The 15,247-nt window shown below is 38.9% G+C and overlaps 1 protein-coding gene across 1 annotated transcript in view; it reads left to right on the top strand.

The window, feature by feature from the left end:
• Positions 1-15,247, top strand: part of LOC107550183 (sodium/potassium/calcium exchanger 3-like) — a 40,514-nt gene that overhangs the window by 22,079 nt on the left and 3,188 nt on the right. The window contains exons 4-14 of the mRNA XM_016231422.1: positions 124-198; positions 2,153-2,237; positions 7,965-8,068; positions 8,610-8,684; positions 8,907-8,932; positions 9,165-9,218; positions 11,165-11,307; positions 12,211-12,377; positions 13,226-13,445; positions 14,836-15,002; positions 15,115-15,153. Coding sequence (XP_016086908.1) covers positions 124-198; positions 2,153-2,237; positions 7,965-8,068; positions 8,610-8,684; positions 8,907-8,932; positions 9,165-9,218; positions 11,165-11,307; positions 12,211-12,377; positions 13,226-13,445; positions 14,836-15,002; positions 15,115-15,153 — 1,155 coding nt within the window. The remainder of the gene's footprint in view (positions 1-123; positions 199-2,152; positions 2,238-7,964; positions 8,069-8,609; positions 8,685-8,906; positions 8,933-9,164; positions 9,219-11,164; positions 11,308-12,210; positions 12,378-13,225; positions 13,446-14,835; positions 15,003-15,114; positions 15,154-15,247) is intronic.

The following is a 15,247-nucleotide window of genomic DNA, read 5'->3' on the forward strand; positions in this document are numbered from 1 at the left end:
TTCTATCATTATATTGTTCTATCTATCTATCTATCTATCTATCTATCTATCTATCTATCTATCTATCTATCTATCTATCTATCTATCTATCTATCTATCTATCTATCTATCCTCTCATTGCAGGCTGTCTATATGTTCTACGCACTGGCTATCATTTGCGATGACTATTTTGTCCCATCCCTGGAGAAGATCTCAGAGGTGAGTGCCACCTGTCAGACATTTCAGCTGGAATAAGAATGACAGCACATGTTACTTTTGCTATCCTTCAGAAAATGAAGTGATGACAATCTTGTTTTTCTGCTCCCACGGGTCAGTACTGATGCTATGTGCCATGAAATCTGGCTAAAGTGTTAATTAACATGTGTTGCCTTCTGGGAAATTCTCTTTGTTCACGTTCCTTCAGGGAATTGGCTTTGTTCACAATTTGTCAGGAGCTGTTGAGATTTAAATATGAATGTAAAAATTCATGCTACTGGAGAACACTTGTGAAAAAGAAGTACACTTTAGCATACTTAAAAATACATTCATACTTAATTTGGAAATAATATTATTTAAAAGAATATACTTAGATGTACGGAAGTTCTAAGCGGCCATGCATAATTTTTTTTTTCCTTCTTGTTTTCTCGTTATATCGACATAACGAGAGTTGTTTTCTCGTTATAACGACATAACAAGAGTTGTTTTCTCATTATAACGACTCAATTTTCTCGTGATCTCAACAGTTTTTTTTTTTTTTTTTTACTACAATGATTGTTTGATCTACTGTTGTTATAGTAACAAACTCAACTTTGACACGCATCTGATGGACAGATAAACCATGCGCTCTTACTGTAGCCTAGGTCGTGGATATTTCAGCAAATTTTGCTTCGCCTAGTAATAATGTCTACAATAGAAAAATAAAGGCTGATCAATCACGGTTGATATTTCCAGAGACAGTACGCTAAACATTTTGTTTGTGTAATTAGCATTAGCAAACAGAATACAGTGACGTCAACCTTGGTTTTAATAAGCAGTTATTATTTAATGACACAGAACGCGTTGGTGAAACTCATGCATCTAGCAAGAACTTAATACACAAAATAGTAATATTGATTCATGCATTTAACATTTATGAATGAATTAAATGTCAGTAGCCTAATGAACAATACTGTACAAATTATAGCGATCACGAGGTCGTTCATATTCTATCCCAAACGCGTACAGTAAAGTGGACATACAGTATAGCCTACAACACCCCATCAGTTATATTCAGGTCAATAGTGCCACCTGTTGGCGCAGTTTTGTAACTTAGAGAACAACTTTTTTTATGTCGAGATCACGAGAAAATTAAGTCGTTATAACGAGAAAACAACTCTCGTTATGTCGATATAACGAGAAAATTAAGTCGTTATAACGAGAAAACAACTCTCGTTTTGTTGATATATAACGAGAAAATTAAGTCGTTATAACGAGAAAACAACTCTCGTTATGTCGATATAACGAGAAAATAAGTCGTTATAACGAGAAAACAAGAAGGGAAAAAAATAATAATGCATGGCCGCTTAGAACTTCCGTATAGATGCGAACTTAATGCAACATTTTCTGACATTTAAATGCTTGTTAACTGCAATTAAATGAAAATGTATTATAGTTTAAATTTATATTAAATGCAATTAGCTAAACTTAAGAGTGATTTTTGACCCACTGAGTTACATCTTTATATGTAATTGCATAATAGTTAGTCAACACATCAAAAAATTACTTTAAAGCATGACAAAAGAGTAATAAAACATGATTGAAAATGTACTTTAAAGTAAAACTTTTAATCTGACATTTCTGTGTCCTGTTTCATTTCTTTTAAGTGTACTTAAGTGTTAAGAAACAGTTATGAAAGTGTCTTTAAGTGATATTTTTCATTAATATTATATTATCTGCAAGTGCAGTTTTTGAAAAGTGTACTGTTAAGATTTGAAGTACACTACATCTGCATATTCATTACAGTTAAGTCCACTTCTTTTTCACAAGGGAAGATTGGTTGAAGTACATGGCATTTGATGTGGTATCAATGAGTGCCGACGAATATCTTGAAACAATGTGTAGGACAGTGAATGTTATTAGTTGTGCATTATTGCTAGTATTTATGATTAATCTTTTATATGATGCATTTGATTAGAATCTGCAGCTGAGTGAAGATGTGGCTGGGGCGACTTTCATGGCTGCAGGAAGTTCAGCTCCCGAATTATTTACTTCCTTAATTGGTAAGTTTGCTTTTGCACAACCTTTGAGCCTCCACTTTACTGGATATAATTTCACATAAGATGCATATACTACAGTACATCTTGAGTAAGTAATTGATTTACATTACAAGTATGCTTGTAATGTAAATCAATTAGAGTATAGCCGACTACTTAATGTATATAAATGTCATTTGTCTCTATATCTCCCAGTAGTATGTCTTAGTAAGATGATGTTTGAATGCTTACTTCCTTTTCAATCAGTCACGGTTGACGTTATGTCGATACTGATGGTCTAACTTGGGAGCCCCAATCACCTCTGAGTAGTAAAACACTGTAATTGTAACTGGAATTTGCATGCCCAGCCACTCACCTGTACACACGCGTAAATAAGAGGGCGGTTGCCCATGTTTGAGTTGGTGATGGTGCATTCAGTGGTGTTTCTCCAGTGTTTGGCAGAGATGAGCGCAGCGATTCCCCCCAGGGCACTTCACTTCAACACAGGCGGTCAGTATCTTTTTAAAGATGCCTCTCCGTCCGTGCGTTTCTGGATGTGGTTGTTTTTTGACCTCTTCCAACGGCCACATTTAATAAGCATGCTGAAACTGTGGATAGTTTATACTTTCCCGGGCCGCCATGAGCATCTAGCTGGAGTGGAATCCCTGGCCTTGCCCCGAGGGTTTGCGGCTGGATTATTGGTTTCTGCTGCCATTCTTCCCAGAAGTGCATGGGGGAGGTAACAAAGTCATGAAAGGCACCTTTGTACTGCCCGAAGCTGCTTCCCAGCCTGCTCCACCCTCACTATCCTTGATGGTGGGGCCACCTGGAAGTGCGCATAGATTCCCTAGGAGGAGAGTGTGATTGCAGTGCCACAAAATGCATGGGGGAATCATGCATGCCTCCCGTCCTCATACATGCCTCGTGACTTACTTGCCTGCACCCTGCATGCGATGACTGTCCTGCAAATATATCAAGCCAAAGCACTGTATTGCACGTGGGTAGTTCTGAGCCGGAGTTGATGCATTAACTACACACAGTGACTGATTTCGCCTCTGGGTGACTGAGTAAACTTGGTTTGCAGCAATCGACCTGAAGGATGCATACTTTCACGTCTTGATATTGCCTCGACGCAGACTGTTTCTTTGGTTTGCTTTGAGGGTCGGGCATATCATTACAAGTTCCCCCCTTCAGGCTATCCCTGTATCTCAGTGTCTTTACCAAAGTTACGGAGACCACCCTTGCCCCAGTAAGAGAAGTGGACGTTCACACTCACATTCTCAACCATCTCGACAACTGGCTCTTTCTTGCTCACTCTCGAGATCTGTTGTGCAGACACAGGGACCTTGTGCACTGGCACCTCAGCCAGTTGGGGCTTTGGGTCAACTGGGAAAAAGGCAAGCTCTCTCCTGTGCAGAGCAACTCTTTTTTCAGTATGGAGCTGGACTCAGTCAACATGACGGCACATCTCACGAACGACCATGCCCAGTCAATGCTGGACTGTCTGAATGCATTTGGGGGGAAAACAGCAGTTCCACTTAAACAATTTCAGAGGCTTCTGGGGCATATGTCATCCTCAGCCGCAGTACTGCTGCTCGAATTGCTACATATGAGACTGCTTCATCGCTGGCTACTCGGCCGAGTCCCGAGATGGGCATGGCGCAAATGGCACATTTCACATGTCCATTACGCCGAGTTTTCGCCAGACTTTTGGCCCTTGGTCAGAACTAGCCTTTCTACGGGCAGGAGTGCCCTCAGAACAAGTGTCCAGGCATGTTGTTATTACAACAAACGCCTTCAAGACAGGCTGGGGTGCCGTGTGCAATGGGCATGCAGCCTTGGGCTCCCGGACAGGACCTCGACTGCAGTGGCAGATCAATTGGAAGGACCTTCTTTTTCAGGGGCAGGGCACAATTTGGCACCCGCATACAGATCTTTGGAACCTCCATGTGTGGCTCCTAGATGGGACGTGGAGGACTCAGGTGGCTTGTCACAGGCAGTGATAGCCACTAGCATTCAGGCCAGAGCCCCCTCTACCAGGTAGGCTTACAGTATGTCCTGAAGTGGAGTCTGTTTGGTGACTGTGATGCTTCTCATTTAGAAGCCCCGGAGATGACCGAACAGTGCTGTGCTTTCCTTTCTGCAAGAAAGGATGGAGCAGAGGCTGTCCCCCTCCACCTTGAAAGTGTATGTGGCCACTATCACAGCACATCATGATACAGTGGATGACAGGTCCATGGGAAAACATGACATGGTCATCAGGTTCCACTCGTAGGCCGTGACTCATCCCTATTGGGATTTCTCTGTGGTCCTTTCTGGACTGCAGAGAGCCCCTTTGAGCCACCAGAGTCAGTCAAGCTTAAGATCCTGTCTCTTAAGACATCTTTCTTGACTGCACTCACCTCCATCAAGATGGTGTAGGACCTGCAAGTATTTTCAGTCAGCGAAGTGTGCATTGAATTCAGACCGGTTGACTCTCGTGTTATCCTGAGACCCCGGCCTAGATACGTGCCCAAAGTTCCCACTACTCCTTTCTGGGACCAGGTGGTGAACTTGCAAGTGCTGCCTTTGGAGGAGGCAGACCTAGCCCTTGCACCACTGTGTCCTGTTTACATTCAGTGCATTTACATGGACCACACATAGAGCTTTAGAAGTTCTGACCAGCCTTTTGTCTGCTTTGGAGGACAGCACAAGTGGAAGGCTGCCTCCAAACAGGGGTTGGCCCACTGGCTAGTGAATACCATCACCTTGGCATACCAAACACAAGGTGAGCCGTACCCCCTAGGAGTGAGGCTTTTCGAATCGGCAGTAAAACACATTCAGGTCATCAGCCAGTTGTTGATTCTCCACAGACTGTGGGGGTGGTGTCTTGTACTTAGTGATGTTCCTCAGACCAGTCCATACTGACGCTGGGTCGTTGGCTGAAAACTTTTTAGCTTTTCAGGGTAGTTTTTAGCCACTCTGATCTGCTTTGTCAATCTGTTTCTGGCCTGGTTGTACAATATTTTACAGTCAGGAAAATATTTATTTGATCCCCTGCTGATTTTGTAAGTTTGCCCACTTACAACTAAATGAAGGGTCTGTAATTTTTATGGTAGGTTTATTTTGACGGATAGAGACAGAATATCAACCACAAAATCCAGATAAAACACATTGTATAAAGGTTAGACATGCATTTGCATTTCAGTGAGTGAAATACAGAAAGTATTTGATCCCTTACCTACCAGCAAGAATTCTGGCTCCCACAGATTGGTTATGTGCCCATGTGGAACACAGATTAGTCCTGCCACTTTAAGAAGTTACTCCTAATGTAAGCTCGTTAGGTGTATTAGACACCTGTCCACACAATCTGCATCTTCCATTCCAACCTCTCCCACCACCATGGGCAAGACCAAAGAGCTGTCAAAGGATGTCAGGGACAAGATTGTAGATCTGCACAAGGCTTGAATGGGCTACAAGACCATCAGCAAGAAGCTTGGTGAGATAGAGACAACTGTTAGTGCAATGATTCGGAAATGGAAGAAATACAAAACAACCATCAATCCGCCTCGGTCTGGAGCTCCATGCAAGATCTTGCCTCATGGGGTAAGGATGATCTTAAGAAAGGTGAGGGATCAGCCCCGAACTACATGGGGGGAGCTTGTTAATGATCTTAAGGCAGTTGGGACCACAGTCACCAAGCAAAACATTGGTAACACACTACGCCGCAATGGACTGAAATCCTGAAGCACCCGCAAGGTCCCCCTGCTCAAGAAGGCAAATGTACAGGCCCATTTAAAGTTTGCCAAAGAACATCAAAATGATCTAGAGAAGGCTTGGGAGAAAGTGCTGTGGTCAGGTGAGACCAAAATTGAGCTCTTTGGCATTAACTCAACTCGCCGTGTTTGGAGGGAGAGAAATGTTGACTATGACCCCAAGAACACCATCCCTACAGTCAAGCACGGATGTGTAAACATTATGCTGTGGGGCTGTTTTTCTGCTAAGAGTACAGGACGACTTCACCGCATTGAGGGGCAAATAGACGGGGCCATGTACTGTAAAATCTTGGATGAGAACCTCCTTCCCTCAGCCAGAACACTGAAGGTGGGTCATGGATGGGTCTTCCAGCATGACAATGACCCGAAACATACCGCCAAGGCAACAAAGGAGTGGCTCAAGAAAAAGCACATTAAGGTCATGGAGTGGCCTAGCCAGTCTCCAGACCTCAATACTATAGAAAATCTGTGGAGGGAGCTGAAACTGCGAGTTGCCTTAAAGAAACCTTAAGGATTTAGAGAGGATTTGTAAAGAGGAGTAAATCAAAATCCCTCCTGAGATGTGTGCAAACCTGGTGACCAACTACAAAAAATGTCTTACCTCTGTGCTTGCCAACAAGGGTTTGTGCACCAGGTACTAAGTCACGTTTTGCTTTGGTATCAAATACTTATTTCACTCACTGAAACGCAAATCAATTTCTAACCTTTATATAATGTGTTTTTTTCTGGATTTTTTGGTTGGTATTCTGTCTCTATACGTTAAAATAAACCTACCATAAAAATTACAGACCCTTCATTTCTTTGTAAGTGGGCAAACTTACAAAATCAGCAGGAGATCAAATAAATATTTCCCCCACTGTATCCCCACTTCTGTAAGCATCCTCTTTGGCATGATGAAGCTGTTTGAATTTCCAAGTAAACCATGGTTTATGACTATTGAATGATAAGAATGTCCGGGTAGGAATGCACATATCCTCACCGAAACTGTGAGCTCGTCCAGATCAGTGGCTGCAGCTTAAAAAACACTCCAGTCAGTGCAGTCCTTAGTACAGGTTTAACTGATTTCAGTTTCTGCCAGTTGGTATAAGATTAACTAGACAGTGATCCCCAAAGCTGCCCATGGGACAGAGTGAAATACATCCTTTATTGTGGTGTAACAGTGATCTATATTACTGTCTGGTGGGACATGTGAGTGAGTGAAGTGTGACCAAGTATGGTGACCCATACTCAGAATTTGTGCTCTGCATTTCTCACACTCTCTCTCTCACACACTCTCTCTCACACTCTCTCTCTCTCACACACACACCAGTGGCCAGCCATATTGCTGCAGCACCCAGGTAGCAGTTGGGGGTTCAGGTCTTACCTCAGTCATGGTTTTGAAGGTGGAAGAGAGCACTGGTTATTCACTGACAATTCCTGCCAGACCTGAGACTCAAGCCCACAACCTTCAGGTTACAAGTCAGACTCTCTAACCATTAGGCCACGACTGTTTGTATTTTGTATTTTCTGTTTGTATTTTGGCAGTTCACGGGAAAGATTTGATTTGTTAAAATCTCCAAAAATAATTAAAAGAGAGTCCGGGTACTGTTGCTCTGTTTCAGTTATTTGTTCAGCCAGCTGTTTCTGGCTTGAGTCATAAGCTGAAGGTGGACATTTGTACAATTACAATACTAAAATAACTTTTACTTGCTAAAAAGTATGAACTATTAATCACATGACAGAAGGAATGTGGTAGATTGTGTGCAACTGTTTTAACATCAAAGTTTTGATCATGCCAATAATTTAGATATTTAGAGATTTGTGTATCAAAAACGATACAGAAGGATTTATAGGGTTAAATGGCCAAACTGTGCATTTCTTGGGTGAATATTAATATATTTGACCAAGCCCTCTGATTTCAAAATTTAAACCACACAGTGAAATGTGCAATTTGTTAAATGATTAATGTGATTTTGACTCTATCGCATCTGTGACCATTATTCTTGTGCTTGACTGGCAGGTGTGTTTATCACAAAGGGAGATGTTGGTGTCGGTACCATTGTTGGGTCAGCTGTCTTCAACATACTGGTCATAATTGGAGTGTGTGGCATCTTTGCCCGTCAGGTAGACATTATCTATCTATCAATCTATCTATCTATCTATCTATCTATCTATCTGTCTATCTATCTATCTATCTATCTATCTATCTATCTATCTATCTATCTATCTATCTATCTATCTATCTATCTATCTGTCTGTCTGTCTGTCTGTCTATCAAAGTATCAAAGGAGGTAAATAGTTATTAATGATAAGAGTTAGTTTAGCCTTTTTTCATTGGAATCACATTGAACACCTGAAATACGTCAGGTAGACATTATCTATCTATCAATCAATCTATCTATCTATCTATCTATCTATCTGTCTATCTATCTATCTATCTATCTATCTATCTATCTATCTATCTATCTATCTATCTATCTATCTATCTATCTATCTATCTATCTATCTGTCTGTCTGTCTGTCTGTCTATCAAAGTATCAAAGGAGGTAAATAGTTATTAATGATAAGAGTTAGTTTAGCCTTTTTTCATTGGAATCACATTGAACACCTGAAATACGCATTTTGCCACAGTTTCTTGTGTGTCTTTTGTCCATTTCTGCGCTAGGTGGTGGTCCTGACCTGGTGGTCCATGTTCAGAGACTCGCTGTACTACATCTTCTCAGTGCTGGCCTTGATTTTGGTGAGTATGTTTGACTGTACATATGAGAGAGGACAAAAGAGAGAGGGAAATAGTATAGTGCAGTTTCTCCTCTGTTTTATTAAGGTATGAACATGGCCCCAATAATGACTCCCAGCACTAGTCTCTAGATTTCCTTCAGTAGAGTTTTAATTCAAATTATACATGACGACTTCATCAGCAATTAACATTCATTTAACCCCTTCAATGTCTCATTTTATCCAGGTTATTTATGATGAAAGAGTTGTATGGTAAGTCGCGCCACTGTGTGTTTCCTCTACACCCATGTCCACATGTTCAAGCAGATGAGAAACATTGTATTGTATTTGCAGAGGTATTACAGTACTGTAATTTTTTAGAAACATTAGGAAGTTAATATGTTTGACGAATTGCTTTTTTGATGAAGTGTCTGCTAAATGCATGGATGCAATGTAAATGTGAGTTGTATTATTGATCTTTGTGTCCATTAATGCATTGTTATAGGTGGGAATCAGTGCTTCTGATCTCCATGTATGGAGTCTACATCCTTATCATGAAGTGAGTATCATGCTTTTTTCATAATCCCATAAAAGCAATGATGGGAGTGGAAAGTTCTGTGGTTGCTCTTATGACAATGCATACATTAAAGAATGCAGACACAGCCAGATCTCTTCCATAATGACCATCGGAATCTACTAAGAACAGCGCAAATTAGCATCTGGTTTAAGACATGCTTTTTTGGGCATTTAATTATGGCACAAATGCCAGTAAACTGACTACCGCAAATATTAGTAAATCATGCTGCGTGATTCATTTGAATACTCTCCTCCCATAAATTTTGCATCCGAAGGGGAAACTCCTTCAAAAGCATATGCAATAAGGTCAGACGCAAAAATAACTGTTCACACCTTTTTAGCACTAATTTTTCACAGAATACCTTAAGTAAATCCTGATTGTATTTTTTTTAAGTACACTTTTACAAAGTTCACTTTGTAATGTTGTCAAATTAAACGTTTGTTCAATTTAAAAGACAATAGAAATAATCATGAAATTGCGTATATTGATGTACTGAAGTCCTACTTAAGTGGGCATTTAATATAAATTTAATCTACAGTACATTTCCATTTAATTAAGTGTTCAAAAACATTACATTCAGTTTGCACTTCCAAAGTATGTTATAATAAGTACACTTATTAAAAGTATGCAAAACTGTACTTTTTCACAAGATATTTAAAAACATAAATGCAAAATGCAAAAAATATTGTCATTTATTAATACTTATTAATAATGAAGTACTATTACAAAAATACTTAACAACAGGAGAGAACCTATGATACATTCATAAAAAAGACAGCTGTTGAGTCAGTTTTATTAGCATAGCACTTTTTAACAATAAATACTGTTTCAAAGAAGTGTTGCTGAGACTTGTGCCTGAAAACTGCCTGAATGCTAATGTGTTAAGGAAAAACTCCCTAGATGGTTACGTTTGAGAGGAAGAAACCTTGGGAGCTACCAGGAAAGCTGTACAACAAACAATCATAAAATTAATATGAATAAAAATGAATGAGTCTTTTTCTGGAAGTTTTGCTCTAAATTTTAAATGAAAATAAAATTCAAAGAGTTTGCAACTCATCCTCGAGGTCTAATAACGACAGATAATCACAAAACATTAAAATTACACTTAAAAAAATTAATACTTAAGTATTTTTCTGGGATGAATATTAAGTTTGAAGAGTTTGCAACTCATTTTAAAGATCAAATAATAGCCCACACCCTGAAATGTCTTGAAGCTATACATTTACACAGACCTCCCTGTTGCTTCAATCATATCCGTTTGCTAGTTTCTCTTCTCTTTATTGCTCTGGAATTGCAAATGCATGACACCTCTTGCATGTGTATGAGAGAGAGGAGCATGTTGCATTTGTTTGGAAAAGTGAGCTGATGAGTACGAGTGTTGTAAAGACAACATAGATCCTAGAGAGATAAGGATCTGCTACATGACAACATCCTTCATTAAGCACCTTTTAAGGCCATTAGGGGAGGCTTGAGCTCTTCAAGCCTCAGATAAACATCCCTCCTCTCTGTTTTGTTGGAGGAGGGAAGCTGAAGCATGTTTTGTCACAGAGATGTTGATAATTCAAGATATTACATATGTATCCAGATACAACAGCCCTGTTGAAAAGATGAAGAATATGTTGTGTTTTGGATGCTGGTCTGCTTTATGTTTCCAGCAGATGGCTTAAAAAGAAACAGCGACTCAAAAACCCTTGGAGAAACTTTCAAAGTTTATATGTCAACTGTGAAACTGCAGAATGTATAACAATTGAATAACACCCATTTGCTGACATTATAAAGCTGGGAAGAGCCAGGACATTTTTAAATATAACTCAGATTGTATTCGTCTGAAAGAAGAAAGTCATATACACCTAGGATGGCTTGAGGGTGAGTAAATCATGGGGTATTTTTCATTTTTGGGTGAACTATCCCTTTAATCTCATTGGCAGGTTTAACAGTCAGATTGCCAGCTTTGTTCAGAGATCATGTGGCAGTCCGGGCCAATGTTGTGTCAGGAGACAAACGTCCAGAGATAAAGAGGCTGATGAAGTGGGAACAAACGGCAACACCTCCATGGTGCTGTTGAGGAAAGGTACATGCATGCATGTATGTTTTGTATTGCTTTTGTTTTGCATGAAATGCATTGCTTAACATGCATATCCAGTGTTGGGGAAAGTTACTTTTAAAATTAATGCATTACAATATTGCGTTACTCCATAAAAAAGTAACTAATTACGTTACTTAGTTACTTTTTATGGAAAGTAATGCGTTACGTTACTTTTGCGTTACTTTTGAAATCTGGACAGGGCTTGCTTGTTTGTTTTTAAAATAACAAACCTATATTTTAGGCAAATATAAAAGCCTTTTCACAGCAAAAGTGAAATGAATAAGCCTCAGGCTGAAGGGAAAGTACATTTACGTCCGTACAGTAGAATGCAGACATTTCAACACACTTCAGCAATAAACAAAGACACAAATGTTGTCTAGAGTAATTTGTGTTTATTAGTACGGTTGAACTGAATCATCGAAGCTCAGAAGCAAATAGAATGGGATTAAATACATAAAGGATATTCGTGTTGTTTAACATTTAATTATTGCAGGTTTGTGTCATATTCTGATTTGCATTATTTTTATTCATTTTGAGGAATACTGAATCTGTGTTTTTTGGAGTTTTTTTGTGAGTGAGATGAATTAATGCGTATTCATATTTATTTTAGAACTACAATAACATCTGATTTCTCTCAACATGGCAACACCAGAGCTGTCAATCAATAAATTGGGGGAAAAAAGTAACTTGCGATTCTTATTTGAAAAAGTAACTCAGATATTCTCTTGTAAATTAAAAAGTAATGCGTTACTTTACTAGTTACTTGCAAAAAGTAATCTGATTACGTAACTCTCGTTACTTGTAATGCGTTACACCCAACACTGTGCATATCCAGTGTAGAATCTGGGTCCTGAAGCAGAAGCTAATTTTACTTGTATCTGTCATCAGCTCCAGCAGGTTCGCCGCAGGAGTCACCAGTAGTGATGGTGGATGAGCTGCTCATCTTGAGGCCACACCAGCTCTCATTCCCAGAGGCTGGACTGCGTGTCATGATCACACCACATTTCTCTCCACGCACCCGTCTCACTATGGCCGGACGCATGCTCATCAGTGAGGTGAACTCCAACATCACTCTTTTATTTTATTTTATTGTATTATTTTTTTGTTAACTAATACAGAGTATGTCCTTTGAATTCCGATTCAATTCCTGTATTTGAATTGAGGTAGTAAAGAGGATGCATGATTATATTTGTATTATTTGAAATGAAAATTAATATTATGGAAATTATTATTAAAATGGAATGAAAAAGAAAGAAATTCATGTCAATGGTTCATACAAGTGTAGTTTTTAATTAATTGTGAAAGTTACTAGCAAGAGAAAATTGTTTTTTTAGTGTAGTAATAAAATTGATTGTTTTTATTAATTATATACACACATATTTTAGAGTTATATAAAACTTTGTTTTCAGTTATAAAAAAATAATGTGGTAGACCGTAGATATTTGTGGTGCTGGTTTACAAAATCACTATCTAACTTGATGGATGTTTTATAGTACTGAAGACAAATATGTCTGATAAGTTATTTTTATTATGCATATCACATGTTCTATATATCAGGAAATAAATAGAACAGTTTATCAAAATTTATGTCGTTTTTTGTCACACTGTAAAAAACTAAAATTAAGTTATGAATAAAAAAGATTATTGGAACATGTTTTACAAGAAAATACAATTTCATTTTTAAAAATGTATATTAGTTAAAATGTTAAATTGTAATTATTTGAGATTTACAAGCAATTTCTCGGTGCAATTTTTTTTCATTATAAATTACCCCAATTGATAAATTGAAAAGGGAGTCAATTCTTGAATTCAGAATCTTGTCTAACCCTGAATGATGCAACTGGCACCGACACTAATGACACACCAACAAGTAAATCCCTCTCTTTTCCTTTGCTCTGCTCAGAGACAGAGACTGCTCCAGGAGAATAAGATGAGCAGGACCTCAGGGAAGACATTCGGTTCTAGAGGGATAGTAAACGGAGGAAGTGTTGAAGCACAGCAGACACCTGAGGACACAGAAATGACGGATGGTAAGAAAGGAGCGAAGGTGGAGGTGGAAAACTCTCAGCCTGAGGAAGAGGATGAGGACGGGGACGAAATGTTCAAACCTCTCCATATTCCTGGTTAGTGCACGAAACCAGATCGAATGCAAATTATTAGTATTAAAAACATGCATGCACCAATTGCTTCGCAAAATGATTCACTGTTTCGAAGTGCTGTTTCGACACCACACGCTGGTGACGCCTGCTGGTCAAAACTGTGTAAATGCAACAAAAAGTAAACATGCCAAAACATGCATAAAAACAGCTTTTACAAACCCAGTGCAAATGCTTTCTTGAAAGTATAATATATTAAATGCAATCAAAATAATAAAATACCATTAAAAGTGAAGTGTCTGTAAAATATGCGTCTTTAAAATAATTATTATTAATTTGCAAGGGCCTGTTTTGTTTGTTTTATGGAGAGCTTGTCTAAACAGGCCAGTAAGAGACTATTAACTACTACTCATCCTTTTAATTACACAAATGTCTCATTAAAAATGTCTACAGATTGATCAAACTGATCCGAGATCGTATAACCATAGACGCTGATGCAGTGGTTCGCCGCTCGCATGATTCACGGGTTCACAGAGATCGCCCCCCTAAGGCGAACTATTCAAATTTAGAAACGTTTCGAAACAGTTACGACGTAACGAAGCCTCGTTGACTGAAATCACGTGACTTTGGCATTTTGACACTGTTTCGAAACAATTGATTCGCAAAAGTTTCGAAGCTTCATGAAGCAGTGTTTCAAAAGCGGCCATCACTAGATTCTTCAGCAGAACAGATTTGGAGAAATGTAGGAATGTGGATGCTCTGCAGTGAATGGGTGCCGTCAGAGTGAGAGTCCAAACAGCTGATAAAAACATCACAAGTAATCCACACCAATCCAGTCCATCAGTTAATGTCTTGTGAAGCCAAAAGCTGCCCGTTTATCAGAAACAAATCCATCAAGATGTTTTTTTTTTAATTATTTTAAACTCTTACTTTCGGCTAAAAAATGAGTCTATAATCCATAATATTGCTTTCTCCAGTGAAGTCGTCTCGTCTCAATCAGGAGAGAAATCTGCACAGATCAACCACCGTTTACAAGCCTAAACAGCTCTAAACAAATATGTGGGTGGAGTTTGATGTGACAGACAACATGCGATGGACTTTTTCACTGGAGGAAGCATCATTATGGATTATGGACTCATATTTTAGCGGAAAGTAACAGTTTAAAGTTAAAAATGTCTTAACGATGGATTTGTTTCTTAAACACACAGCTTTTGGCTTCACGAGACGTGGGTGGATTACTTTTTGGGTGAACTATTCCTTTAAGATCCATCACAGTAAATAATTGTGTGTATACATACATACAGTACATACATACATGCATACTTTTTTTCTTCCAAAAAATGTATTCAGAAGTAATCAAAATAGTACTTTGAAAATGTTCTTTGGTTATTTAGTCTCTGTGTCTTGTGTGCATTAGCTGGCTACTGTGCGCGTCTGAAGTGGCTTGTGTCCTGGCCGCTGGCTGTTCTGCTGTATTACACAGTGCCTAACTGTGTTTTGCCGCGTTGGCATCGCTGGTTCATGATCACCTTCATTGCATCAACCCTCTGGATTGCTATTTTTTCCTACCTCATGGTGTGGATGGTAAGAAAAAGATGAAAAATAGACACTCTTATTAAATCTAGCAGACTTTACTATTCATTCTATGAGTTGGTCGATTATGCTGATTTGTGTCACTATCTGGTGTGTTTTGCAGGTCACCATCATCAGCTACACACTCGGTATTCCTGATTACATCATGGGAATCACTTTCCTGGCTGCTGGCACTAGTTGTTACTAGCATGTTTTAACACATTGCTAGCACGTTTAAGCATGTTTCGGTATGTTGT

Source organism: Sinocyclocheilus grahami, unplaced genomic scaffold (genome assembly GCF_001515645.1).
Source record: "Sinocyclocheilus grahami isolate Dianchi unplaced genomic scaffold, SAMN03320097.WGS_v1.1 scaffold390.1, whole genome shotgun sequence".
Classification (NCBI taxonomy): domain Eukaryota; kingdom Metazoa; phylum Chordata; class Actinopteri; order Cypriniformes; family Cyprinidae; genus Sinocyclocheilus; species Sinocyclocheilus grahami.